This window comes from Plectropomus leopardus, chromosome 6 (assembly GCF_026936395.1).
Source record: "Plectropomus leopardus strain MGB_pleo_1.0 chromosome 6, ASM2693639v1, whole genome shotgun sequence".
NCBI lineage: Eukaryota > Metazoa > Chordata > Actinopteri > Perciformes > Serranidae > Plectropomus > Plectropomus leopardus.
In genome coordinates this window covers 31,352,273-31,380,017 of record NC_142181.1, presented here as the reverse complement: position 1 = coordinate 31,380,017, position 27,745 = coordinate 31,352,273, and the positions used below count along the sequence as shown (strand labels likewise).

At 40.2% G+C, this 27,745-nt stretch overlaps 2 protein-coding genes across 6 annotated transcripts; one reads left to right on the top strand and one right to left on the bottom strand.

Moving 5' to 3' along the window:
• Positions 1–39: 39 nt before the first annotated feature.
• Positions 40–8,636, bottom strand: napab (N-ethylmaleimide-sensitive factor attachment protein, alpha b). Its single transcript, XM_042486187.2, has 11 exons — positions 8,382–8,636; positions 5,984–6,063; positions 5,760–5,876; positions 4,861–4,907; positions 4,667–4,744; positions 4,461–4,516; positions 4,176–4,260; positions 3,977–4,081; positions 3,823–3,891; positions 2,030–2,080; positions 40–1,304 (listed from the first exon to the last, which is right to left on the bottom strand). The coding sequence occupies exons 1-11, from the start codon at positions 8,477–8,479 to the stop codon at positions 1,203–1,205; spliced, it is 888 nt and encodes a 295-aa protein (XP_042342121.2). The 5' UTR covers positions 8,480–8,636; the 3' UTR covers positions 40–1,202.
• Positions 8,637–11,105: 2,469 nt separating this feature from the next.
• Positions 11,106–27,263, top strand: bicra (BRD4 interacting chromatin remodeling complex associated protein). Of its 5 annotated transcripts, none has more exons than XM_088079212.1 (15): positions 11,106–11,236; positions 14,481–14,526; positions 14,637–14,682; positions 15,208–15,273; positions 16,469–18,550; positions 18,727–18,915; positions 20,268–20,888; positions 21,345–21,537; positions 21,636–21,733; positions 21,850–21,984; positions 22,107–22,156; positions 22,248–22,396; positions 22,497–22,591; positions 22,690–22,795; positions 24,113–27,263. In XM_088079212.1, exons 2-15 carry the CDS (start codon positions 14,486–14,488, stop codon positions 25,912–25,914), a joined length of 5,673 nt encoding a protein of 1,890 aa, XP_087935338.1. In that variant the 5' UTR covers positions 11,106–11,236; positions 14,481–14,485; the 3' UTR covers positions 25,915–27,263. The 5 variants fall into 5 exon arrangements, with proteins under 5 accessions (XP_087935338.1, XP_087935339.1, XP_042343192.2 ...); XM_088079213.1 differs by having other exon boundaries at positions 11,107–11,236; positions 22,693–22,795; XM_042487258.2 differs by lacking the exon at positions 15,208–15,273 and having other exon boundaries at positions 11,107–11,236.
• The last annotated feature ends 482 nt before the right edge of the window (positions 27,264–27,745 follow it).

Here is a 27,745-nt window from a genome sequence, read left to right as displayed (position 1 = left end):
TGACACAGTAGAGCAGGCAGTTGGAGGCCACGCCCAGGATGCTGTACGTCTCGGAAAGGTTTATTCAAACGTTTGACAGGAAACATCACTGATGTACAAATTATTTAAGACCAATTGTCTCTTGACAAAATCACCAGGAGGGTACATGAGCACAGTGTTCAGATCAGTAAAGCTCCTTTTTCTTCAATGTATTGCATCTGGTGCAGGCCTTTTTTTCCAGCCTGTTTAGTCATGACAGAAAAAAAAATCGATCACAAAAAGAAACAAACACACACACACACACACACACACACACACACACACACACACACACACACACACACACACACACACACACTTGAGTAATAAATTCTATACAGTGGAAAATGGCTGCTCTAGCTTTCTCATCCTTACCAAACCATGCAAATGTTAACAAAGATGATTAGCTCCTTTCACCTTTGTTCATGAAATAAAAGCACTTTAAATGGCAAAAACAATTAGCAAATTAATGACAAGATGTCTAAAAGCATGAATGTTTTTTTTTCTTTTCTTTCATCAAATCTAGCTGTTTACATCCTGAGAACTTTGCAGTATAAGGCAAAGGGGGTATTTGCCATGGAATAATCTCAGAAACTCTCAGCCTCTCTGCTTGGAGAGGAGCTCTGTAGCTGAGATGAAGTGCTGTTTAATTAGAGGTGCCCTTATGTGACCTACAGTATACTCCAGCACCCAAAAGTACCAAAAACCAATGTGTGCTTTAGTCTATATCTGCATTTTGGTCAGTTAAGTTTACTCTACAGCACATCCTGTATTGGTAGCTTAAAGTTAGTGAATTGGCTTTCTCTCATCCATTTCATAACAAGGAAAATAAAAATAAAACCACTATCATATAAGTGTGCTGGTATGAGTATTTGGTATTGTAGCCATAATGAATATTTAAACTAATATTGGGCCAATACCTGGATCATAAAAATGTACAGCTAACATAATGTGTGCAGAGGGGGAAAATAGTGTTCGTTCCATCATTTTTGGAGCATTGAGTTAAGCAGATTAAAAAGGGAATAAGAAATACTGCAGACGGGCAACAAACAGTCTGTGAGGGAACATAAGGGGTTAAAGGTCAAACAATCCAGATTGCTGCTAGAATGGAAGTGAGAGGCTCAAGGAAAAAGAAGGATGCAAGTTGGTTGTTGAGGGCTTGAGGTCATGAGCAGGTAGGGAAGTCAGCGAAGGTCACTCTCATCATCCTGTATGGTTTTCTTGATGCGGAGAAGCATGGTGGTGAGCCACTGATCCAGCCGTGAAATGGTGTCATATTCCTTCACCTGAGAAATTAGTAAATGTTAATAAAATACCCAAAATGTTAGAAAACGATTCTTTTTTATTCAAGGAACAGTAGAGGTCAGGTCACATGGTGTGGCTTTTTTGTTATGGTTTTTATTACCCAATATAGAATTAATAGCTCAAAACAATATGTGGACAAAATGTGCCTGTACTAAATAAATATTAACCTCTCAGATGCAAGAAAGACATATTCTGATTCAAATGTGTCTTCGGGGTTCCTTCACATCCTTATGAACAAAATTTCAAAAACTTTCATGACTTTTCATATATATATATATATATATATATATATATATATATATATAAGCATACGTAAATATAAATACACACACACACACACACATAAAGGAATGTTTGTGATAGCAAAAAAGTCATATCATTGCAAATTAGAGCCATGTTACATTGACAGCTACAGGGAAAAAATGCTCTTTTTTTTAACATAATGTGAAAGGTTATCCACGTTAGATCATTGTAAAAATTTCACTGCATGATACAAAGTCCAAAACTTCCAATGAGTTTTACAAATTCCACGAATTTTTCAAGCCGGGAAATCGTTTTTTTGTCATAAAGTCTCCTTAGCTTTTATTTGTTTATAGCAATTATTGTTATTATTATTATTATTATTATCCTGACAATTTACTCTAAGATAATCACTGTAGTGCCCTACAGTGTGTCTAGACCTAACTAGAGAAAACATTTCACTCACCGCATCAGTATAGGCATCCACGTTCTGTTCTTCGCAGGCCTCTAGAAGTTTCTGGTTAGATAAAAACAAGAATTCTGCACATCAGAAAGGCTGCCTTCAGACAAAAAATACACCCTAAGTTTAAAGAAAAAAAAATAACAACAAGTGAGATTCCAAAACAACAGTAATAATATCCTGCTGCTGCCTGGAGACATGCACCAACATCAAATCCAATCCAATCAAAATTGTTGGGGGCGAGCTTAAAAGCTTTCAATGGTTTAAAAAAACAACTTATAAATAACTATAACTGTCATTATATTATAAATAATTGTTGAAAAATCGTGTTTCTCTGCCTCCCCAAATGCTTCCAGTAGCATTGCAGCATGTGAACAAAAACAACCAGTCAGAGGTGAGAAGTTGCAGCTGTCAATCGTGTCAATTATTTCTCTTGTACTGCAGTCAAACTGTCTTTTCTTTTCTTTTTTGCCTTTATTAGAATAGGGCAGCTTGAGAGCGAAAGGGGGAGAAAGGGGACGACATGCAGCAACGGGCTGCAGGCAGGAGTCGAATCCGCAGCCACTGTGGCGAGGAAACAGCCTCTGTACATGGGGCACCTGCTTTAGCTGAGATAACATATGTACTGTGTAGCTGTAAAGTGAGACAGTGTGGGACCGTGCCGCCACATTGGGAACAGTTGAACCGTTTGCCTTTAGCAGCTTAACAGTAAACTTAAATGTTTCTGAAAACATCTGAGGTGAGAAATAGGCAATGCAGTGAAAGAATCTTGATTCATATTTGATCAGTGCTGCCTCGTTTGACAGTTTTACCCACAGAAAGTACATAAAGATGGACGGCATGACAGCTGCCAAAAAATACAGCCTGGAACACACTGCATGTGTCAGCAGCACGTTACGGAAACTTCGCCAAACTGCAGCATCTTGCATGCAGGCGGTGTTCACACAGGCAGTGTTGTTGCTGTGACACTTCTGCAGGGCTGCCTGCTGCTATGAGAACTATATTTCCACAATTATAAGCAAATATTTTACTCATTTATGAAGTTGTGTAAGCTCAAGCATTGTTAACAACAGGGTTCTGCAAATAATTCACATTAAAATGTCTCGTGTCAACAACTGATGGGATTCTGTCAACAGAAACTGACAGAAGCAGAAAGAATAAAACAGATAAATTTGCATTTCCTCATGTCTGTGACAGACAAAGGCATTGAAACCGTAGTAAAAGGTGGCAGAGAACCAATATAATTATCAAAACACCATTTTCTCAGTCTATTTCTGCTGACAACCATGTGCAGAAAGAAATCGAGCCACCGCTTCTCTAGATGTGCCGCGGCTATCAAGCAGCTGAGACGCGCCTGACCAGCACTGCTCACACAGGCAGTATGGCTGCTCCAACTTGTTAACGTGGGCACCAAAAGAACCAAGACACCAAAAACTGTTTCGCAACGTTCACGTGCTGCTCATGCAGGCAGTGTGTTCCAGGCACAGAGCCAAGAAATCTTGATCACCCCGAGCTGGAGTAGATTTCTAGCAAAGTATGGTATTTATGGTGGACAGCAGTTTACTGAGCATCGTTAATGTTATCAGTTTCACCTTTTTTTTTCCACAGGCTATCGTTTGCATGTACTTTTGTAAATGTAGTGACTTTTTCAGCACATAAGACAAAAAGTTATTTTTATAACACTTACAAACGGTATCTTTAACCGTACTAAGCTTCACTTCGACTGTCGACATTTAGTGGATTATTCTATGTTTTTGTTCGTTTGTTGATTTTAGATCCAAAATAACACCACAGCCTACCTTCAACAGCTTGCATTCTCGGGAGTCTGAAAAGGCTGGAAACATTTCCTCATACTTCCTCACAGCAAGCTGAGTGACAAGAGGATGAATATTAAGATAGCGGCTTGTGATGCACTTGGTGTACATGGACACAAAATCAAGTGTTACAGCTTACATTTGCATTCAGCGTGTCTACACAGAAGTGGCAGAGCGCCGCCTTGAAGAAGTGATCCTTGGCACTGTATTTCAGGAGCGTACTGTCCATTGCGTGGGTTCCGACCTAAAAATCAAAAATTACAAGTCATGTCTGTTTAGTTAATACAGCCCCTGAATGCATCTGTTAACTTAAAGGCTGCCGTTGAGCTTTATCTCACCTGTTCATAGATTTCAATCGCTTTTGGGTACTGCTCCAGCTGAGCTGCGTAAGTTGCTACTTTCAGAAGGCACTTGTTTGCTGAACTGAAAAGGAAAATCAAGAGACTTCTCAGTCTACATGTATTCACAGACATCAAGGGGCAAAGACCACCAAATTTCTTTACTGCACAATCACAAAAACTTAAAATGAAAAAAGAAATTGCATTTATTAGATATAAAAAGCCCACAAAACATCACACCCCAAAAGCAAATAAGAGAAAATATTACTGATCTAAAATACTCACCTGGTGGCTTCTTCACCTTTGTAATAATCTGCTGCCTGTTCGTAATGAGCGATGGACTGGAATGGAATTTGGACATAAGACATAAACAGAGCTTTCTCCAAGAGATAAATTGACAGATTAAAACAACAGATACTATTAGCTGATAAATTAGAAGCAAGAATTGATGTATGAAATAACAAACATTAAGCACATATATTTCATCTTACCTTGTCGATGTCCACCAACTCTGTCTCATATACTTCAGCAATGGTGATGTGATGTTTGGCTGCGATGGTAAAGCGCCCCTAAAAATAACAATAATAATAACAATAAAGTTATGTAAGCAAATCTGTTGCTAAACAGAAATGGGCTTTTTTTGAATTTAATAACTTAAAGAAGAGATCCCTCTCTGTTGACTCACCATATCAGTGTATATCTCAATAGCTCGGTTTAGGCAGTTTATGGCCTCTGTTAAGAAATATAAAAATATTTAGACACATGACATAAAACCCTGTCACTCTAGCTACATCTTTTTTGTGTTTTTTCTTTTTCTCATTAATATTTTATTGAACTTTTGTCACTTGAACAATGTCACTTATGGTCATCAAATCAAATGAGTCGTATACATATATAAAAAACAATAACTAATTTAATGAAATAATACTAATAATTAAAAATTACGTAAACAAAAATACAGAATTCCAGGGGGAAAAAAACAAACAAAATAAAACAAAAAAACAAAAAACAAAAACAACAACAACAACAAAAACTTTCTAGGTTTTTGCTTTGTTATTTGCATTATCTTTTTTGATTCTACTTTCTGTTTCTGTTTTTGTTAGATTCTATTTCATTATTATTATTACTGCTTTGATATACATATTTGTATATTCCTTGTTCTCTATTTATTGGAAGGTAAACAATTAAGTTTGCCAAATTAATAGGTTAATTTGGAGAAGTAATATCCCCATTAAAGATGTTTTTAATTGGGTTGAATATGGACGTTAAAGGCCAAAAGAATGACTAGTATGTGAACTTTATGGTAAACATCTCAAATATATTAGGCATTCTAAGTCTTGTCTTTGTGTTAAATACATAAAATGTAAAAAAAAAAAAAAAAAAAAAGAAGCAGAAACTTGTCCAAATATGTCCCACTTTTTAACTGCACAGTGAGAAGAATGCTGTTAATGCTCTTTAAACATCAGATGACACTGACTTTATGTACATGGTCCACTGGAACTGGTACAACAGCTTGTAAAACAGGAATTACAAGTGAGCTTTGTCAGCCACATAGTCCAGAGGGTGGTTATGAGTAATGATTACCTTGTGGATCTGCTTTTTTGAAGGCATTTCCAGCCTCTATAAGGTTAGTTGCTGCATCATGTTTGCTCTGCATCTGGAGGTGAAGGGCAGCAGCTTGGGAGAACGCATTTCCTGCAGCTGAAAAAAAAGAAAATGTTGCATGTTAGAGGTTTTAAAGTCTGTAAAGATCTAAACAAAGAGAAGGAAATCATTACATTTTTTGTCACTCAACTAATTATTCTTACCACACCAGTTTTTGGCCATTTTGTACATGTTGGCTGCTCTCACATACATATCACAGGCCTCTTCCATCTTGGAGGAACCCCTGTGTGACACACGTGATTAGTTAAAACAATACTTAAAGAGACAATTGCTGGGCGATAATGATCAAATTTCAAGCGCCATAATATTTAATAACTAGCCTAGATATTGTTATTGTGATGATATTTTGGGGCATGCTGCATGAGCGAGGGTTCCTACAGCCCGAGGCAAGTTAGATTTAAGAATGTTTTATTGCCACGTGAAATGAAATTTAAAATTTAAATCATTAAATTATATAAAAATGATGTTACAAATTATTTTAAGATTTTAAAAAGCAACACCAGAAAAAACTATTCACAACATCCTACTTTCTATGTCATAGCATAAAGAATTTTGAAAGATCAATTAAAGACATTTTAATATCAATTGAGGTCTTTTTTTTTAGATTAATTGATTTTATGCCTTTATTGCTTTTTCAGGGTCCACAGAGACTCTTCAATGTGTACTTAAAACTCCCTATTGTGTTTCTGTTTTTTGAATTCTGTTGTGAAAATATAATGAAGTGAAACACAGTGAACATCATTAAATATACTTTATATTATATATGTTATCTTGATTTCATCAGCTGTATTGTGCTAAATATACAGATGAGTGAAATGGCATAATCAATGCCATAATTATTTAAATCATATATATTTATTTCTAGATAATTGTTAAATTATATTATTATCATTATCATTAATAATATTAATAATAACTGTGATTATTATTGTTATTATTAGTTGCATCTTACTATATCTTATCCCATACTACTCTGTGCTATATAATGCTATCTTACGCATATAATATCATGTTGTTTTGTACAGACAACACCAAGTAGCATCACTAAATCAAATTATGTATTATTCTGGTGTTCTTTATATATGGTAGTGCAGTGCCCATTCAAAACTTTTCAGGATCAGCCTGCTCACAAAGCTGCTTCAGTACAATACCCATGTAAAAATTTGAGGTATTCTAAAATGCATTGTAAACAAGTTGAAACAGGGCTGTTTTTATAACACCATGGAAAGCTGACTTTTAGAGAAATGTGGTTCAAATTAGCTTCCTACAATGTAACTCTCTGTGGTTTCTCTTTTTTCATCTATTTTGGAGACATGGTCAGCTCTGCAGAGCACTGAGTCTCTGTCTCTACCTTTGCACAGAGCCACAGGGTATTGTATGTTTGTTTATTCAAAGTTTTTTTTTTTTTTAATTCTGACCGTGTCTCATGTCCAAACTACACCAAATTCAACAATGAATGTTTTGGGTTTACACACCTGCCACATTTGAAGTATATTGGAAGGACAGTTCCAAGATATGCAAAGACAACATATACATACATACACATAAACATACACACAGACCCTCCTTGTTTTTTACTTAGATATTGGACTTGCTTACTCGTAAATGGCGACAAGAAAATAACCAAAAAAAGTAGTTAAAAAGAGGGGATGATTATTATAAGATTGTCCCAAAAAATAGGGCGAAAATGCCCTACATAGTATATTTATAACAGTTATATATATATATATATATTTTTTTTTACTTTTTTTTTCTGGGCCATTTTCATGTTTACTTTGGATTTTTTATGTGTGTTTTGTGTTTTGTGTGTTTGCGGGTGATTTTCTAGTAATTGTTTTGCTAATTTTTGTCAATTGGTCTTGTTACGTTGCTTATTGCCTTCTCACCGTGTTTTTGAAAGAAATCATGCCAGTTTGCACAGGATTTAAAGGGTTACCATGTTTTTTGGATTGTTGCATCCACCCTACAAAGTGTTGGTGGATGAAGGCTTAAATTATTGTCTTCACTGACTCCGATGCAACTTCTAAATCAGTGCCATTCTGTTATTGTAAACAAATACGATGCACATGTGCTCTGCACCTCAACGCAAAGTGGCTTTGCAAGATGTTGCCATTAGATGGCGTTATAGCAGCAACACTAATACACAGAGCACTTACATAAAAGTGTAGATTACTTCAAAGACAATACCATTCACTTTAATTACAACCTCATCAGCACATTGCAGCACTTAGCATCGTGTAACTGGGCCTCCTTTCCTGCTGCATACAGCTTTATTTCTCACCCACTGTTTGTTTGTAACATTAACGAAGACAACGCCACAAATACAACTTAGCTAACTGCAGCGGTAAACACTCGCTTTATATAAGCTTTATATAAACCACAAGTTAGATATAAGTCAGCCCAGTGTTGCGATACTGTTTTTTTATCCTGCCTTCAGATCTGGCGTTGACTCGTCAGCTAGCCATCTTCCGCTTACTTGGCCGCTAGCTTTGACAAAAAAAAGTAGCTAACCATTTAGCAGAAGCTAACTCACATACTCACCCAAACATCGACGCGAAAAACGACTGCGACGATTTCGTTTTCTTTTCAGCCTCGGCCATTAAGGCGTTTGCTTCCTTTTCTTTCCCGCTGTGGTCCATTTTTGGTGTGTCACTGTTTTACAGTTGAGCGGGAGAACGACGAAAGGCGAAAGTTTAGTCAACAAACTCGCTAATCTGTGCTACAGCACCAGCAGCAGCGGGTTTGGTTTGCTTCGTCACGTCACCGCCGCAGAGTCAGCGTCAACTCTGTCATGTGACGCGGGACCTGCTGCGTTCACGTGCTCTAGGTAACTTCTAACGTCACTCTACTTTCTGATTAGCATTTTTGCCCACATTTTCTAGACAATCGTGTTTTTGTTTTATTTTAATTTAATTTTGTGTATTTGACAAATAAAAATGAAATTTAAATAATTATAATTTAATGTTATCTGTTTTTTTTGGTTTTGGTTTTATGTTGTGGGTTTTTTTCTTTTTCATGTATATGAAATTGTTTCAGATATGTTAGTAAAATGATCCTTTTCAGTGTTTTTAAATGAATCATATACCTGTAAAATGTACTGTATAATTTGATAAACTGTCAATTTCTTTTAAATGTTTTTTTCTTTTTTTTTTTTTCATTCATAAACAGAAATTCTCGAAGTCAACTGCTAAGTGTGTATCTTTACTCCTGGAAGTGAAAGCTCTTCTCAAGTCACTCAACTTAATTAATAACAAAAAAAATGTCAAGCTTTTGGAAAATTATGTTACTTTCTTCCTCAAATCCCCTGACTGAATGTAATGTGTATTTAAATGTCTGTACATCAGTGTTTGTTCGTTTTGGTTTTTTTTTTTTTTACATAAAATCTTCAAAACTGATAAAAAGGAATAAAAGCACAACATTTATGTGACACTTTAAAACATTTTTCCCACTGGATCTGATATCTGAAAAAAATGTATTTTCCCAGTTGTATTATAAAACTTGTCAGGATTGTATATTATTATTATTTTGTCATAAGTAGGCTAACTAAAATGCTCTGGGGAAATGTAGTTAAATAAAAGTACACATTTTATTTAGGAAATGTAGTGGAGTAAAAGTGAAAGTTGACAGAAATATTAAAAACTCTAGTAAAGTACAAATAATGTAACAAGGTATTACTACAAAGTTACGGTACATCACTGTACTTAATAATTGTTAATGGTGCCACTTGTTTGTGCATTTTTGCTAAAAAAAAAAAAAGAAAAGAAAAAAGAAATTAATCATTTAAGGAATTCAATTGAAAGTCAGGGGAGAATTCTGAGATATTTTAGTATAATTACCACAGGAGAAATATTCTTTTGCTAATGAAAGCGATACATTCAACATTTTAACATAAAAGTACAAACATTTTAGCACTGAAATATACTTTAAGGACAAAAAGTAAAAGTAGGCTACACATTATGCAGAATAATTATATTGTTGTATTATAATTAGTGATGCTTTCATGTGTACATCACTTTAAAGTTGCAGTTGGTAAAAAGAGCGGTTCATTTTAATTACTTTTTACACAGCTGGGTAACTTGTGAACATACATCTAATTTACATGTGATTTAATTTTTGCATTACAAGTCACTCTGATTCTGCATTAAACTAAAGATACCAGATAAATGTGGCGGGGTTAAAAGTAAAGAATTGTAGTGGTGTGGAAGTATGATGTAGCATAAAAAATAGACAAGGAAAGTACAAATACCTCAAAATACTGAGTGATGTTGATGATTGTATGTAATCATTGGTATATGGTTAATTTACTAACTAATGGTGATACAACAACCACATTCATATAGACTAAATAAAGATTATAAACAAAACACATATCAATTAAATATATTGTCAAATTGATCAGTTATATTGTCTCTCTTCAATAACACTTAACTCTAACATTTCTGACAACACCTGAAGGCATCAAGTGTACCATTTTGTACCATGTACAGAACATTAACCCTAAGTTGAAGCATGTTTCTTGTTTTGCACATCTGCTGGTAGGCCATCATAATGAGAGCATGCATAATATTATGTTAATTCAACTACAGAAGAGACTTGATGATCACTAAAATTAGATGGAAATAAAAATAAATATATTGATATTAACTATTGGCCAGATTAGTTGTTTTACCTTTTTACATTTTTTTTTTAGCACTTTCTCACGGCCATTGTTTTGTTCTGTTCGTTTTTAAACTTTTTCATTATTATTATTTTTTTTAACTTTTGTAATTTTTATTTTTAATTTTCTTATAACATTTTACTATTATCTTGCTTTTTTTGTCGTTATTTCTTACCTTTCCCGGGTTTTTGAGACAAATCAAGCCAATGTGCTTGGGTATCAAAGGGTTAAGCACTTTTTTCTGGCCTTGCCCTTTTTCTTTTTTTTTTTTCTACTTTCCCATTTTGTTTGTTTGTTTTGGCTAATTTTAAGTTCTTTTGTTTTTTGAATTGTTTGGGGGTTTTTTTCTACTTTTTGATTTCTTGCTAATGTGTGGGTCATTTTTCCTTAAGGTACTCATTGCCGTCTGCCTATGTTTTTCAAATAAATCACGCCAAATTGCCCAGCTTTAAAGGGTTAAGTGTATTTTTATGCAAATACTCTTAACACTACTACTTTTACTTAATTGAAATTTTGAATGCACGCCTTTTACTCGTAGTGGAGTAGCTATTTTCTCAAGGAGGTGTTAGTATTTTAAAGCATCTGGGTACTTTTTCCTGCACAGGCACACAGACGAGGAGCAGATTTCACTCAGGCAAAACGGAAGTCTCCTGTTTCCTGCCTGTAGTTGGGTCCTGTACAGCAGCCCGTGCGAGGCTGTCCTGGAGACCCCGCGCTGCCTGCACCTCTATCGTCTCGGGTGAGTTTGTTATAATGTAGAGATTTCTCTATTAATCCGAATAACTGTAACAAAGCTGCAATATTCTCGCACTGCAGCGAAGCCGCAAACTGCACGGCTATCGCAACCGGAGCGCCACATCGCTGCACGACCCGGCAAACATGGTCATTTTCCACCGAATTCCCAAGCATACCCCCCTCATCCAAGAGTATTCCAACATTAACTCATATTTTGCTTGCAAGGAGAGATAGATAGCTCGCTACGCAATTGCGTTTACAGTTCTAAGCAAACAGTACTACTGTGTCTCGGTTGAATCAAGGTGCCGCTGTGCATTGCGAGCGTTAAAATTGTGTCACTCGGTGGTTTGTTTTGAATGTCAAAGGCTCAAGCTAGCTGTGCGTCTGAATATTGTTGATAGCTGGGCTAGCAGGCTAGCTAGCTAGGCTAACGAAATTCAATCCAGATGCATCAAAATGCTGGATATAGAGGTGAAACGGGGCTTTGAAATCAAACGTTTTATCAAATTAGAGTCTTACGACAGTCACATGGTTGTTAAACTCTGTGTATTGTAACAAATAGGCAAAATATGCATTAAACGATTTTTGAAAACACCAGCTAGCATGTAGCAAGCCGCTTGCAGTGTCTCCATTCATATCCTGCGCACTGGCTCTGTTCTGACCGAGTAATGGCTACAATTCGCTGCCTCTCAAGAGCGGCAACCGGGGATGCAACCCCCCTGTAACCTCTGTTGTATTTGTGTCTGGAATTCTTGTTGACTTGTTTTTGTGTTACTGAAAGTGGTATGCACAGTTGTTGAGACTTGGTGGTGAATTCAGCGAGAGTCCATGCTCCAAATCTTTCCAGGTTGCGTAAAAACCGCGCGTTTTCGGTTTGTTGTCTATTGCTTGCTGTCCGCTGTTTCTCGGTGTGTAGCAAACATAATTGCTGCGTGATCTCTTAAGTTCACAACAGCAGAAGAGTGTCTTGTTATTGGCTAAACATAAATGCAAAAATGACATGTTACTAATGATGCTGAAGGTGGGCTCATATGTGAAAATGTTGACTTTGTTTTCTGTTTGTAAGGAACCCATTTATCTTTATTGTAGGTTTAAATGTAAATGTTTAAGTCCAACAACCTGCCTTCTTACTTGCTTTATTATGATAAGACCCACTGCAGGCTCCACAGACGCGTGACAGCAATATGTGATGTCATGTTTTAAGTCATATCTCATAATGTGAATGAGAAGAACATCGTGGGATTTAAAAAATATCCATAGCGAAGTTGTTGTGCTGTACAAAGTGGGAACACATGCCAATAGAGTAAAAATAAATAAATCATTAACAGTAAAAAGTGGTTAAGAATAAGATGCAACAATTAAATGCACACAATGCCAGATATGTATATTAATCAAAATCAGTAGCAATTTCTAAATTTGGTCTATGATGGAATTTGTAATATCAATTAGTAAATAAAGTTGAGATGCAAGTTGTTGGATTTTTTACAGATTAGAGTTGCAGCGATACACTGGTTTTAAGGTATATCTTGATATGAAAATTAATTATCACACCATGTACTTTCATTTGTTTATCTATAATATTGGGGGAAATGCAGTTATTTATGATGGGTTTGGTATGAGAGTTGATTTATTTTATTTATTTTGACAGAAGTTAGTCATGTCTTCTAGCAAGACAAGACAACTAGGAAACTTCCAGAGCTTTTTCAAAAGCTCCTCTACCTCAGTGTGACAAGAAGCAATTGCACGTGGTTATACATTAACAACAATCATTTCTGGTTCGAAAAAAGACAGTTGTTTGAGTTTTTTTACAAACTTCTATATAAATAATCACACATTTTCTGTTTATATAATAATGCTGAACTACACATTGTACTACACAGAACTACAAATACCACCCAATCACAGACCAAAATATGTCAAAACCAAGTACATTTAATTAAGCTTCTTCTTCTGATATTAGATTTGGCTGATTGCAGATGCTGATACTGTGCAAAATTCAATTCTTTTCAAAATGTGCACATTGACTGGGCAAAACAAGAAAGCTACTTTAACTCAGATTTCAAGTAATACATGCCATAGTCATCATTATCTAACAAACTTTAAACAAAACTGTAAGATTCATCCAAATTTAAGGCATGAGTGTTGCTCGCCCTGAGACTGTCCTGACAACAGCCAAAATCAGGGCAAATTTGACCAACAACTAATTAATGAAATGTTTATTTTGGGCCAATGCCAATGTTTCATTTTAAAGCTGTTATTTCCTGTATATATTACTTTTAACTCCACCACATTTGCTGTTAAAATAAAGTAAGTATATCATATTATCAGCAAGCTTAAGCTCAGTTAAGGAATTGGGTTGCAGTTGCTCAATTATATATCCCATACTAGCTATGATTGATTAATTAAGCTTGATTAAAATTAATTTTGAACATAATATATTCTGTGATTGGGTGTTTTTTGTAGTTATTTAGTACAATGTGAAGTGCAGCATCAATTCATGAAAATGAAAATGTGTGAGGATGATTTAAAACACTTTTTTTAAACTGTAAAATTATTGTTGTTAAAGTGTAACCATGTGACAGTGCTCCTTGTCAGACTAAGGTAGAGGAGCATCTGAAAAAGCTCTTGAAGTTTTGTAGCTGTTATACTATTGGATGTGGCTTACTTTTGTCAAATTAAAAATAATCAGCACTCATACCTCATCCATCGCAACCAAAGTACTAAATATGGAGCTAGAATTAGGGTTGCTACAGTATGGGATTTTCACAGTATGGTAACTGTTTCAGAAAGTATCTTGGTATCATGGTATTACACAAATATTGTTATTATCAGTCAGACTGACCTTTAAGGGAATGAAAACAGAATTGTCAGTTTTGGTTGAACAAATAATTTATAATTAAGACTTGAAACCATTTTAATGGAAGTATGTGTAAAGAATCTCCCTTTGAAAAATAACGCAAAATACAGTTGAGATTCTCTGTCCTGTTGAGTTTTTTTCTCTTTTTTTCTCAAAATTGTTAATAAGCAAATGTACATTGCATCACCATATACCCTAAAACTGGTATATTACTGCAGTCCTAGCTAGAAAATAATACAATATGACATTGTTATTATAATAATATAAATGCTACTGGGAAATCCGATTAATTTTAGGAAGGGATCATTTTTTGTGTGTGTGGGTTTTTTTTGGTAAGATTGTAATGAAACAAATCATCAATGGTCTTGAAAACCTTTTTCATCTTTAACAGTTGTCATGGATGATGAAGACGGCAGGTGCCTTCTAGATGTAATTTGGTAAGTGATCACTAACACACTGCAAGATCAGTTTTATAATTAATAAACCATTTAGTCATCACTTTAGTTTTGTCTTGTTCTGCTGTGAAATACATTGCTTTCTCCTGCAGTGACCCAGAAGCTCTCAATGACTTTCTTCATGGATCTGAGACCCATGTGAGTATGAGAGAAGAAAAGTGAACAAAGATGTGTATGTTGACTTGTGTTATATAAAAGAGGCTTGTCACAGATGTGATGAGGAGTCTTAGTTATGCACATTTTAGTTGGTTTACATTAATTCATTTTTGGATTACACGCTGATGCACCCTGAAACCCGTGTCCCTCACTGCTTTCATTTATCCTGTTTTTACTGCTTCCTCTGCTTAATGGTTGTCTTTGCTTTTTGATTACACCGTTTATGATTTTAGCCTGCCTTCCCCTTTTTATCAGGCTAATTCACAAAATGAAAAATGCTAATACTAACGCTTCCCAACTCTGTGTTACTCCTACCATTTTGCCCCTCTGTTGCTTATCTTTTTGCTGGTTCTTTACAATCTCGGTTCTCTGGACTGTGTTCTGTCCTTTCCTTGCCCTCCTCCTCTGTTTGATGGTCTGTATGTTTCTCTGTCCTGGTGGCTTTTGCCTGCTGGTTTGGGTGCCTTTGGTTTCTGTCTGTCCTATCCTGGGTGGGTGTGTCTGTAGTTGGACACTGACGACCTATTGGATGGTTCGAGTGACCCCTCCAGCTCGTTCTTCTCTACCACTGGGGTGAGTAAAATCCCCCAATCCTCCCCCTTCTGTTTTCTATCCATCTATGTAGCATGCATCTCCAAATACCCTCCTTTTCCACTAACATATCTACACTCTACAAGCTTTGATTTGCCGCAATGTTACAAGAGGCTTTTGTGGGGTTTTCATGTCTGCATTTCTGTGTTAACTCGGTTATTAGGCTTGGGCGGTATCTGTGTTTTCATTCCTTCCTTCCTTGAAATTCACCAGGGTATATTGTATATGGCGGTATCAGTGTGCTGCCCCCAGCACTGCCAACTGGAGAGTTCACTACGTTCTGCAGGCTGTCTTGTCACTTTCAGTCTACTCAATACAGTATACACTCAGGTCTTGACAACAAAAGTTAATATTCTCACATCCATTTTCCTTATTCTCTTGAACTGAAATCAAGACTTCATTTCGCGGAACCTGTTATGTTTTTTGGGGGGAGCCCCATGTTACCAGATTAAAGGAGCCACATTGCCTAGTAAGCAACACTGCGGCACATTTATAGAGACAGAGGCCTGCTCATTTTTTAACATGACACAGTTTTTAGCAAAAATAAACAGTGAAAATGGTCTTTTGATAATTATATTGACTCAGTATTAGCTTTTACTGCACTTTTAGTGTCTTAATCTGTCACAGACATGAGAAAAACCAAATCTGTTTTACTCAAACTTTCCTGTTTCTGTTTCAATATACAAGCTCTCTGACAACGTTTCTGTCAACAGAAACTCTTCAGTTGTTGACACAAGGCATTTTATTGTGAAACATTTGCAGGACTGTGTTGTTGACAACGCAGTAGCTTGCATGGCTTCATAAATGAGTGGAATATGTGTGAGAAATACAGTAGTTATAACAGTAGCAGCAGCAGCACCGCAACAACAAATGCTGCCAGTTTGAGCACACACTGCTCACGCATGCAGAATGGCCCAGGCGTAACCTCCAGGTCAGGTGATGCACGCTGCATGGAAAACATACTCAGTACAGCCTCTACAGTATGAAGTTAATAGAAAAATAAGGGTCTGTATTTTTGACGGTATTTAAAATCACACTCAAGGGACTTCTAAATAACCTGGCATACTGTAATACCGCCCATGCTTATGGGTTCTACTCCTCGCCATCACATCCATCAATCGATCTCATCCATCACCTGGTTTCACTCCTTTCGTCCTTTTTTTTCCTCCATTTTAAGGGCCATGTTCCAGAGGTCCAGCCTGCAGTCCAGGTGTCGGCCAATGAGCCGGCAGGCTTACCCAGAGTCAGTGTTGACCTGGACTTCCTGGAGGATGATGACATCTTGGGAGGATCCCCAGGTGGTGAAGGTGGGAGCAATGGCATTGGGACAAATCATGAGCCATGTGACATCCTGCAGCAGAGCTTGGCTGAAGCCAACATCACAGAGCAAAGCTTACAGGAGGCAGAGGCTGAGCTGGACCTGGGCTCCTTTGGGATTCCGGGCCTTACGCAGGTGGTACAGACACTGCCTGATGCCAGCCTCTCTGGGGCTGGAGGCACTGCTGTTGGTGTAGGCATAGGTGTTGGGGGAGCAGCAGCAATTTTCCCTGGGTCAGCCCCGAGCAACACTGCTACTCCTCCTAATGCCACAGCTGACATGCTCGGGTCAGTGCTTGCTCAACAGGGCCTTCAACTCCAATCCCAGGTCATGAACAAGGCCATTAGCGTTCAGCCATTTATGCAGCCTGTGGGCCTGGGAAATGTGACACTTCAACCCATTTCAAGTCTTCAAGCTCTTCCTAATGGGAGCCAGTCTGGACATTTGGGTATCGGACAGATTCAGGTTGTGGGTCAGCCCACAGTCATGACTATCAATCAGTCTGGGCAGCCAATCCTGGCTAAAGCCATGGGTGGTTACCAGCTGCATCAGTCTGGGCCAGAGGTATCAGGTGCTGGTTCTCAGGCGGGGCTTGGAGGCTCAGGGGGTGGACTTCTGATCCAAGGTAACAAAGCCACTTTGGGATCTCCAGCTTTAAACGGACCAGCTGTGTGTGTCAGCAGCACAAACAGCAGCAGTGGCGGTACAATGACTACTCCTGCTGGGCTTGTGGGCTTTGGCAGCACCACTATAAGTTCAGGAATTGGACCCCAGACGCAAACTCCAGGCCAAATCATGCAGAACGTGATCATCCAGCGCACACCAACACCCATTCAGCCTAAACCCCCTCAGGGGGGAGCCATCCAACCGAAACTCTTCAAACAGCAACAACAGCAGCAGCAGCCACAGCCAGCACCCCAACCCCTGCAAAACGATGCTCACAAGGCTCTAGCGCTGCAGCAAATTCCAGTTTCTGCTGCTCAGAATGTAGCCTTCCTGACGGGAAAGCCTGGCTCTAACGTTGTCCTGAGTACTCAAGCCACAACACAAGGCCCTCAGTTTCAACAAACTCTGTTTAAGCAGCAAGCAGCACAACCATCTGGCAAGCCCCTCAGTGTCCACCTGTTAAACCAACAGGGCAGCATTGTTATTCCCTCTCAGACAGTTCTGCAAGGTCAGAACCACCAGTTTCTCCTGCCACAGCTACAAGCAGGTGGACAGATCCTGACCCAGCACCCTGGGGGGCACATCATAACTAGTCAGGGTCCTGGTGGACAGCTCATTGCAAACCAGATTTTAACTGCGAACCAGAACATCAACTTGGGTCAGGTGTTGACTTCACAGGGCCACCCTGGGGCTGCACACATCCTCTCTGGACCCATTCAGCTCCAGCCTGGCCAGATGGGCACACCCACCCTCTTTCAGATGCCTGTCTCATTGGCTCAGAGTCAAAGTCAGACACAAACCCACACTGTCTCAGGTCATGCCCAGACAGTTATACAAAGCATGCCAATCCAGAACTCCCTGACCATGCTGAGTCAGGTGGAGGGGCTGAGCCCCGCAGTCAGCCTTCAGCCAGCCCTGCAGCCTCAGCCAGGTGGAGTCCCCAGCAGCAGCAGCACAGGAGCAGCAACCATGGCTCAAGGCCAGCCTGGAGAGTGTGTTACTGTGCTGGGTAGTTCCACGGACCAGGCAGCTCATCCCACTCAGCAGCATGCAACACAGTCCTCTATCCTCGCCATGCAGCAGGCTTCCTCTGTGTCTACGGCTACCACAGTACCCTCTTCTTCTCCGTCCATGTCTGTGTCCTCTTCCTCCTCTGTCACAGCAGTGGGGCTGGTCCCCCATCAGGCTCAGCACAGTCCAGGCAGGTTACTGTTCACCAACCAGGGCTCCAGTATGATCTTAAGCCCGGAATCTCTGCAGATGTTCCTCCAACAGGTCAGTGATCCACTTAAATTGTGTACACTTAACATTATTGACTTAAAAAAATAAATAACATGCACGGAGTGATATCTTGGTCTGATCTCTTTGGTTTACTATTTTACTCCCCCTTCCCTTCAATCCCCTTCCTTCTTCCCTCCCTCGTCCTGAAATGGTAAATGTACTCCAATCAGGAGCAGCACCACCAAACAGAGAATGAGTCAACCCCCTCTGTGGGCGTACCTGCGTCTGTAATCGTCAGCAGCAACAGCATCACTGCTCCGGCCCCTGCTGTCCATGACAGCCAATTAACTGACTCTTGGGTGGGTCAGAGCCACAGCCCTTCCCCTGGCCCCTCCCACATGACAGCAGTTGTAAAGCAGGTAGAAATGCCCCTTTATGTTAAGCCCCACCCACTTGTTGCTGCTGCTGCCGCCACAATGTTAGGGTATCTTACCTTTCCCTGTCACTGCTCTGTACTTCTCTTCTGCATTAGTCATTGCTTCCATGGCTCTCACAGATACTGCAATTCTAAGCTTAGAAATTACTCGCTTGCAGCTTCTGTGTGTCTCTGACATTGCTTTGTTATATTTAAAGGCATGATCATTCCAGCTGTCCATTGGTGTTGTGTGTCAACCACTGTGCTAACTCAAAAGTTAACTGTATGCACCTCTACAGAATGTTGGATTGACAATCAAGTGCCAGGTCTTTTTCTTTAACTTAATTTATCTAATTCGGTATGTGTCTCATCCATTCCACTGTATTTATTTTGTAACAGAATACAAAAACCATGCTCATACTCAATAGTAGAGCTACCAAGGTGTCAAGATCAACTTGTTTAACTTTTAACTAACACTCTTTTCAAATCTAATCAACTCATCTTCATCTGCTGCATTACTCACCAATGACTCATCAATCAATCCACACCTCTCCACCCCTTTCTCATCATTTACATGCTCACTGTGCCACAGCTCCTTGTAGCCCCTAGCTGACCAGTTTAATGACCCCCAAACGATAATTCATGCTCCCCTGACCCCAGTCCCTGAAGTCTTCAGATCACCTTCTACTTCTCCATCACAGACCCGCAGATCTTTGACTTCTTGCTTTTGTCAACTGTTTCTTTATTTTTGCCTCGCCAGATGATCATTGCTCCCTTTTTATGTGTAATCCTCAAACGCTAGAAAAAAAATCAGTGGGCTTCTACTACTTTTACCTCAGTCTAACACTTTGCTTTGTATTGTTTTGTGTCATTTTACTCGCATTTGTGTGATTCTGTATTGGGGTTGGGCGATTCTATTGATAATATGTAATCATTTTGCTGATGTGCAAATTAACAGTCTCAGGCAAAATATGAATAAATCGGAACAAAAGCAGTTATTGAGGTGTTTGTTTTACACTTATGAGCAGTTTTGTCGAATGCAGTGCATAACAGTGGAATACTGTCATTGTATTAAACATTATTTTAAGAATTTTACATATAACCATGAATTCATTTGCCATATCTTTATATATTGATGTCGAAAAGTTTTTGATATCGCCCAGCCCTGTTTTGTTTCTACTGTCAAATTTTGAACTATGTACTAGAATCATATTTATTATATACTGTGTGCATGTGCAGAATTTTCAGTGTGTGTGATTTTTGTGATTGATTCCTTGATTTTCCCCTGTGTTAAAAAAATGTTTGCATTCTTGAATCAAATAAGCATGTCGTTATACTGTGATTCCACTTCTTCAGGTACCCTCCAGTGGACATCAGCAGTCCCTGAAGATCCAGGGCATGTCCCCCTCACCGGCCTTGACCACTCACACCACAGCACCCCCAGTGGCAGACAGCCCACAGCCTTCCCAGTCCCCTCTCACTCTGAGCCAGCAGATCCAGTCACCACACCATCAACAGCAGTCACGTCCTCCCTCTCAGCCTCAGCCACAGTCCCAAACGCCCTCTCGCTCATGCACACCCTCATCTCACCCGCAGCTCTTTATTGTCCACAACCAAATGGCTGAGTCCCCCCAGCCAGCTACACAAGGCCAGCCGCAGCAGACACAGCAGGCACACATTCAAGTTCAGCTTCAGCCTCAGCCACGGCCGGCCTCTCAGCCTGCCCCTTATCAACAAGATATGCCCCCGATGTCACAGTCACCCAAACCTCCTCCTGCACCACCTGCACAGCACCAGTTTACTGCTCCACCTGTCAGCACGTCTGCCACTGCTGTGGTTAAAGCCCAGGTTCCCATCCAGGGCCTGACAGCAGAGCAGCAGCACCACCTGCAATTAGTAGGAGCGCAAATTCAGACGCTGTCAGCCATCACCCAGCCCTCGCCTCAGCAGAAACAGCTGCTGGAGAAGCTACACCAGGTATTGTTTCAGTTCACCACAAACGTCTCAGAATTCAAAGTTGTTAAGGAGTTTGCTTTAGAGGTATTACCAGTAAACTAGCCTCTTGTATGTTATGACTTAACATGCAACATTTTCACCCTCTTGTAGAAAGTGTCCACTGTAAAAATATGAACTGGTTTATGTCAATCAAAACAACATTAACAGTTCAGTTTTTATCTGTTTTTATCTATCGATGGTTAAATGTGTCTTTCCTAGCTGATGATTGGAATGGTGATCAGCATACAAGTACAAACCAAGAGTCCAAATAGGCTTTACAGAAACCAACATATTATGTGATAGTCATTCACCCCTGACTCACCCCTGGCCTCCTGTCATTTTGCAAAAGTAGCCTCCAAGTAAAGCGAGTCAGATATCTCTTATTCAGAATTCCTTGTTCAAAAATAGCAAAAAAAAAATGTTCACATGTATTTTCAGGTCCAACAAAACATCTTGCTGCAGGCCAAGCAGTCTGCTCAGCCCCAGCCTCAAGCCACTAGTCAGTTCAGCTCCCAGCAAGATGTGCCTGTTGATAAAATGGTGCTTGCATCACCAGCCAGCACCGGTACACCTGCTCAGCTTCCCCCAGTGCTGCAGCCCACTTCGGTGCTCGTCAAAAGTCCTGCTACAGGTTGGGCATAATTTACTTGAAATGATGTACAATGGTAGAACACTGAACACACCTCGAGTTTTTTTCCTATTTTAATTATTTGTGTCCTCTTGTCATAGCATCAAGTGACTTACAGGTATTCTCAGGAGCCCAAGGGCCAGCTGGAGCAATGGTAAATCAGACTGTCACTCCTGCCAGCCTTACCCAGCCTGCACAGGTACAAATGACATCACAAAGCTAATTCATTCTATTCTACATTTTCCAAACATTCAATACTTAATTTAGAAATGTGTATTTTTTCAGTGAATAACCCCCCTGATTTCCCCCCGACAGGTTCAGCCAAAGCCAGGGGTGATCAGCTCAGTTGGAGGGATGACTCTGGGGAAAGGTGGGATGCAGATACAGGTGTTAGGAGCTAGTCTGACTCAGATGCCTGCACCACAGCCCCCAGCTCCAGTACAAACTCAGGTATAGGAGAGTCACTCCTCCTGAAAAAACAACAATTTAACAATTTCAATCTAACAGTTGTTTTATTTTATTTAAGCTTGAAGATGTAATCTCTCTTTTTAATCTGTTTGTTTATGTCACAGACAACAAAAATGAAGATGCCTTTCAGTGCAGAGCCCAGCAAAGAAGCAAGGTGTGTGTGGCATGCATTTTAATGGAATATTTCAATTGTCTCATTATGCAAGTTTTGTAACTATCATTTCTTTATACACACCTCACTGCAGGATGCTAGAGCAGCTGAGGAAACAGCAGGGTTCAGTGCTTCACCCAAACTACAGTGCTCCTTTCCACTCTTTTGAGGACACACTGCACAGACTGCTGCCTTACCATCTCTACCAGGGAACTGCCAACTCCTCTCAAGACTATCAAAGAGGTAACAAACTCCCCAACCTCTCGTGCAGCCAATGCACAGTTTAGCACCCTTTTCCCAATTTCATGTTCTGTAACAAACACCTTGGTTCTCTTGTGCACAGTGGATGATGAATTTGAGAAGGTCTCCTGCCATCTACTGAAAAGGACCCAGGCCATGCTGGATAAGTATCGCTACCTGCTATTTGCAGAGTCAAAAGTAAGTTTATAAACCAGCATTCTCGCCATCTGCCTTTTTGTTGTCTTCTTTGTCTTGAATTGATATTGAACTGATGGTTTTTGGTGTTTGAACCTGAGCAGAGACTAGGCCCCTCGGCAGAGATGGTGATGATTGACCGGATGTTCATTCAGGAGGAGAAGATTGCATTGAGTCAGGACAGGATTTTGGCCAAGGAAAGACCAGGTAACCTATCACTGTGACTAGATCGGATCGGAAGGATCAGTATCGAGCCTGATCAATACATATTTTAATTGACTGGGAGTGGTTATTTTGCGCACGCGTCTCACCAGATCTTTTGTTTATGTCTGCTGTCACACAGGTGTTATAAACGGAGAGCATGATTTGTGACAGATATTTAGGTTTCATTGGAATGCTGCTACTCCAACAAGTAGAAACTGTTTTTTTCCACATTCAATTTAAACTGCTACAACACCTAAAGTGACATTGATTTTTAAAAAAAAATCTTTTTATATTGGTTTATGTGGAAATACACAACCATGAACATGAAGACCTTTCAGTCATGCAAAAAGGAAAATTAAATAAACATATAATAAATAAAGAAATTGTATAAAAGATGAAAAAAAGATCAAATAGAATGGACAAACATATAAGGGGAGAAAAAAATTAAAAGATGTGTAATTAAATTAATAGAAATTACAAAATGAAATAAGGGTAGAAAATAAGAAGAACAGCAAACATAAAATATGTTCTGTAGACAAGGTTATTGGATCAAAGCATACACATGTAGACAATGGGCAGCTACAAGTTACACTACAATAATTTCTGATACTTGTTCTCACAAAGTCAGGTCTGATACTTGGCACATACATTGTGTCCAGTTTTTTAATAAAGGTATCCTTTTGTGTTCTCAGGAATTGAAATTTTTGATGCTCAATTTTAGTGAACTAGTTTTATTATAATGCTGTAATAAATGAAACTGTGACCGATTTATATTTGTTGTGACTGGGAATGTTACAGTTAAGTTATAACACTAACACTTTGAAGTGGAATTATGATTATCTCAATCATTTATAGTGTTGTGTACTTTTATTACAATGCTACACTAAACAATTTTGAGAGCAATTTCTGAAAACACATTTTGTTGGAAAAAAAAAACATGCTGCACTAAGCGGAATTGTGATAAGAGCCATATAAAATACTTCAGTTTGTTTACTTTGTGATGGAAATAAAAACTTAAGTAACTATGTGGAAGCAGAAAGTCACTTGTATTACATTCCAGAGGTATTAAACTGTTAAGCATATACACAGAATTGATTTTAATACCATTAAAAGTACTTGACGTGTGCATTGTGGGTTTGTATTATCCACAATACAGCAAGAGTTGGACCGGGACATGGTATCAGCAGATACTCAATATCAAATGACTCGGATTGGGGGCAAAAACCTTGATCCTAACATTCCTATCTGTGGCCATACATGCTTTTTTCTTGATCTGAATTAGGTGTACACTAATGATTTAATTCTGTTTTTTCATTGCAGAGGAGTTTGTGGCAAACGCGCGCATGTTGGAGAGTGTAGTTTCATCCCAACAGAAATCAACTTCTGCTGAGCCCATGTCAGTGAGTGGAGGTGTAGCTGCTGCCATGTCTGCTCCAGCACCTGCAGCTCCAGCCCTAGCCCCTCTCCCAAATATTGCCCCAAACGCCCCTCCTGCACCCACTCCAGCTCCAGCTCCAGCTCCAGCTCCAGCTCCAGCTCCAGCTCCAGTTCCAGTTCCAGTTCCAGCTCCAGCTCCACCTCCACCTCCACCTCCACCTCCACCTGCCCCCTCTGCCAACCCTTTCCCTCCTACCAAACTAGTAATAAAGCAGGGTGGAGGAGGAGCCTCTGTGTCCTGGTCCAGCAGTTGTCCTCCACCTCCAGCTGCAGCGAACAGGCTGGCTGAACCCAGCGGCCAGAGCTCCTCCTTCAGTCGTGCTCCAGCAGCATCCTCCTCCTCCTCTTTATCCCTCAACTCTCAAGCAGCCGATGACGACGACGCTCTCCCACAGAGAACCAGCAAACCGCCTATCAAAACCTACGAGGCTCGCAGGAGAATTGGCTTGAAGCTGAAGATCAAGCAGGATCAAACAGGGTTCAGTAAGGTGGTCCACAACACTGCCTTAGACCCAGTGCACACACCTCAACCTCAGCAGAGCAGCCAGTCCACATCCCAGCCTCAGACTCAGTTCGAAGCTGCTGTACCGCATCAAAAGGCCCACCCTTTATCAACTCCTTCACCTACAGTAATCAGAACTCAATCTCCCGTATGCACTGTTTCTTCTGCCTCATCAGTCACCACAGCAACCACTCAGAGCAACCCGTCACTGAGAGGTAACGTTCCCCCCAATGCAGCCCCGCCTTCCTCTACCTCTTCTTCTCATACTTGGTCGTCGTCCACCTCCTCTACTCAAATGAACGGGACATTGGATCACCACGACATGGGTGGGGTCAAACACAATTCTGCTTCCACTGCCACCCCCTCACAGACAACGTGCCGTCTCCCCCTTCGGAAAACCTACCGGGAAAACGTTAGTCCCCGGGTCAGACCTGGTGTCCCCGGGGGAGGGGATGAGAGTTTGTCCTACCCTAGACCTACGCCGTCACCCCCGAGGCACGAGGCCTCCTCTCCTCCCTCAGAGCGGACAGTTATAGCCAGCGTGAAGGTGGAGAAACGAGGGAGGGAGGCCTCGCACACAGAGTCAAGCCACGAAATGGGCCGTTTAGGGAGCGCAATGCAGGGGCTGGACGGGATGGACGAGGTGTTTAACCGTGGTATCAAGACCACACAAGGGGCAAAGGAGAGAGGGGAGGAGCACACAGACCAAGAGACAGATGTAGGTAAATACAAGAGGGCGAGTGGGAAAAACAGACATAGGGCTGGTGGGACATTCAGAATGGACCAGCATGCCCCTGGGCCTCCCTCTCCAGAGTCATCCTTTACACGAGACTCTTTGCTTCCTGCCAAACGCTGCAAGTCAGACTCCCCCGACATGGATAACGCCAGCTTCTCCAGCGGCAGCCCTCCAGATGACTCTCTGAACGAGCACCTGCAGTGTGCCATCGACAGCATTCTAAACCTGCAGCAGGAGCCCTCTGCCCGTGGGCAACACATTAAAGGGGGTAACAGCAGGTCCCACCAACACCAAAGCCAACGCCCAGGGGGCTCGGCAGCCTCATCCCACAGACCCTCAGTCCCACCCTCCTCCTCTGCTTCCTCGTCCTCCTCCTTGGCCCAGCACCCTCAGGTCGGTGGCCGAGGCCACAATGGCAGCCTGGTGCCCCAGACTCAAAGCAGATAACAGCCCCTCAGCCCCAGGCTGGACTGACAGGGGGGAACTAAAAGACAGATTTGGAGGCAGGGGAGGGGGGACACTGTGAAAACAGTATCACTGTACTTCTCTGCCAAGCTGTGTTGGCGTTGTTTGTCTTTTTGAATTGTCCAGACATTTCTTAGTCATTTACAGCCTGAGGTAGACCCACGGTGGAGTAAGTGAGAGAGTGGTCAAAGGTTAAACGGTCTTTGTGAATTGCAGACTTGAAGATACCTGGCATTTTGTATGTGTTCTCTCATCCAAGCTGGAGTTAACAAGATGAAATTGTCAGAGGATGGTGTTTCTATTTCTCTGTTTCTTTTTCCTTTTCCACTTTAGATCTTTTCTTTTTCTCATTCAGTATTCATACATTCCTTTCATTTGGCCTGAGCACCAGTCTCTAATCCACAGCAGTTAATCTCATGATTGAAAAGGTGTCTCGGTGAGCATCAGGCAGCTCATTTAAAACAGTTAATAAGTCAACAACTTTATTTCAAATTGGCTACCTGCAGCTGAGAGACAGAAGAGAATACAACCAGGTTCATATCACAGAATGTCATAAATACAAAGTGTCTTACCAACTGAATGAGATTCTGTCATCACAAAGATAATGGTGCTCTACAGATGCAGACAACACATGCTAAATTGTTTGAGTCCACCTCTTTTTCAAGAGTACATTTCCTTCGACGTGAAGGCTCTGGTAACATCAATTAGCTTCAACCTCCATCATGCCAGCATTTCATATTGCAGGCGTTTTAGAGTAAAACATGTTTAGAAATCAGTTTTAAAAGTTGTGAAGTTGTTTTCCTTTAACTTCTCTTGGGTCTATCAAGATGTAAATGAAATGTTGAAAGGAAATTTGGTTCTTTTCTGCTTCTGATGTCAGATGATTTTCCAGGTCCTTGTTTTTAGGCCACACCTCCTCTCTCTCTCACACACACACACACACACACACACGCACACCTGCGCCCATTATGCTGATGATGCACGGTTAGGACTTTATGCATTTCAGTCAGCAGGGGGCAGGCCAGTTTTAACTGTTGATTTACTGTGTTCTCTGTCAGTTTGTTTCATCTTTCTGCCACTGTATCCCTGCCTCCCATGTGTTTTTTTTGTGTGTCTCTTTTAAGCCTAGAGGACAATTCAAACACAAACGCAGCACAAGCATTGAAATGGAAAAAAAGGAACAATGGTAATGTACAAAAAGACCGTAAGAGAATTTGAAGTATAGTATTACAGATTAATTTTGTATTGTATTTATTGTGTATAATGACACTTTTTAAAAAGAAATGTACATTTAGTAAAACTGTAAATTAAACCTTGCTTCTTTTATGAAACATTGCAGGTCCTCAATTCATTTTTTCAGCTTCAGGGTACATTCCTTTAGATGACTAATTATGACTGAGAAGTTCTGTATGATGGGCATGGTGATAATGGTGGTGGCGGTGGGATGTGTTTTCTATCAAACAGCCAGTAGGCGGTGCATGGAAGTGGAAAAGTAGAGCTGGTTTTTATGCTTCATTGTACAGAGGGTTCACAGAGTTTGGGAGGAGCAAGAGAGGTTTGAATGATGAGGGAACAAAATGCAAATCTTTAAACATATGTTGTGTTACAGTGACTCAAGTAGGAAAAAAAGGCAAATAAAAAACATGGAGGAGTTGGAGGCAACAGCTGGAGGGTGCAGCAGAGGTTGTGTTTATCATTCAAAGTATGCATAAGGACGCAGGTTATGTCATGTTTGAAAAAGAAAAAAAAGGAATCCGCCCATATTATTTATTCACAACCCCCCCTCCTCCACACGTCACACCCTCTGACCACA

Excerpts from the sequence above, each read along its gene's own strand:
- napab (XM_042486187.2), bottom strand. The coding sequence starts at position 8,479 with ATGGACCACAGCGGGAAAGAAAAGGAAGCAAACGCCTTAATGGCCGAG. Across the intron at positions 6,064-8,381 it reads TTTTTCGCGTCGATGTTTGG|GGGTTCCTCCAAGATGGAAG; the intron begins GTGAGTATGTGA and ends TGTGTCACACAG. Across the intron at positions 4,745-4,860 it reads TTGAGATATACACTGATATG|GGGCGCTTTACCATCGCAGC; the intron begins GTGAGTCAACAG and ends TGTTATTTTTAG.
- bicra (XM_088079212.1), top strand. The coding sequence starts at position 14,486 with ATGGATGATGAAGACGGCAGGTGCCTTCTAGATGTAATTTG. Across the intron at positions 14,683-15,207 it reads TTCATGGATCTGAGACCCAT|TTGGACACTGACGACCTATT; the intron begins GTGAGTATGAGA and ends GTGTGTCTGTAG. Across the intron at positions 22,796-24,112 it reads TTTGGCCAAGGAAAGACCAG|AGGAGTTTGTGGCAAACGCG; the intron begins GTAACCTATCAC and ends TTTTCATTGCAG.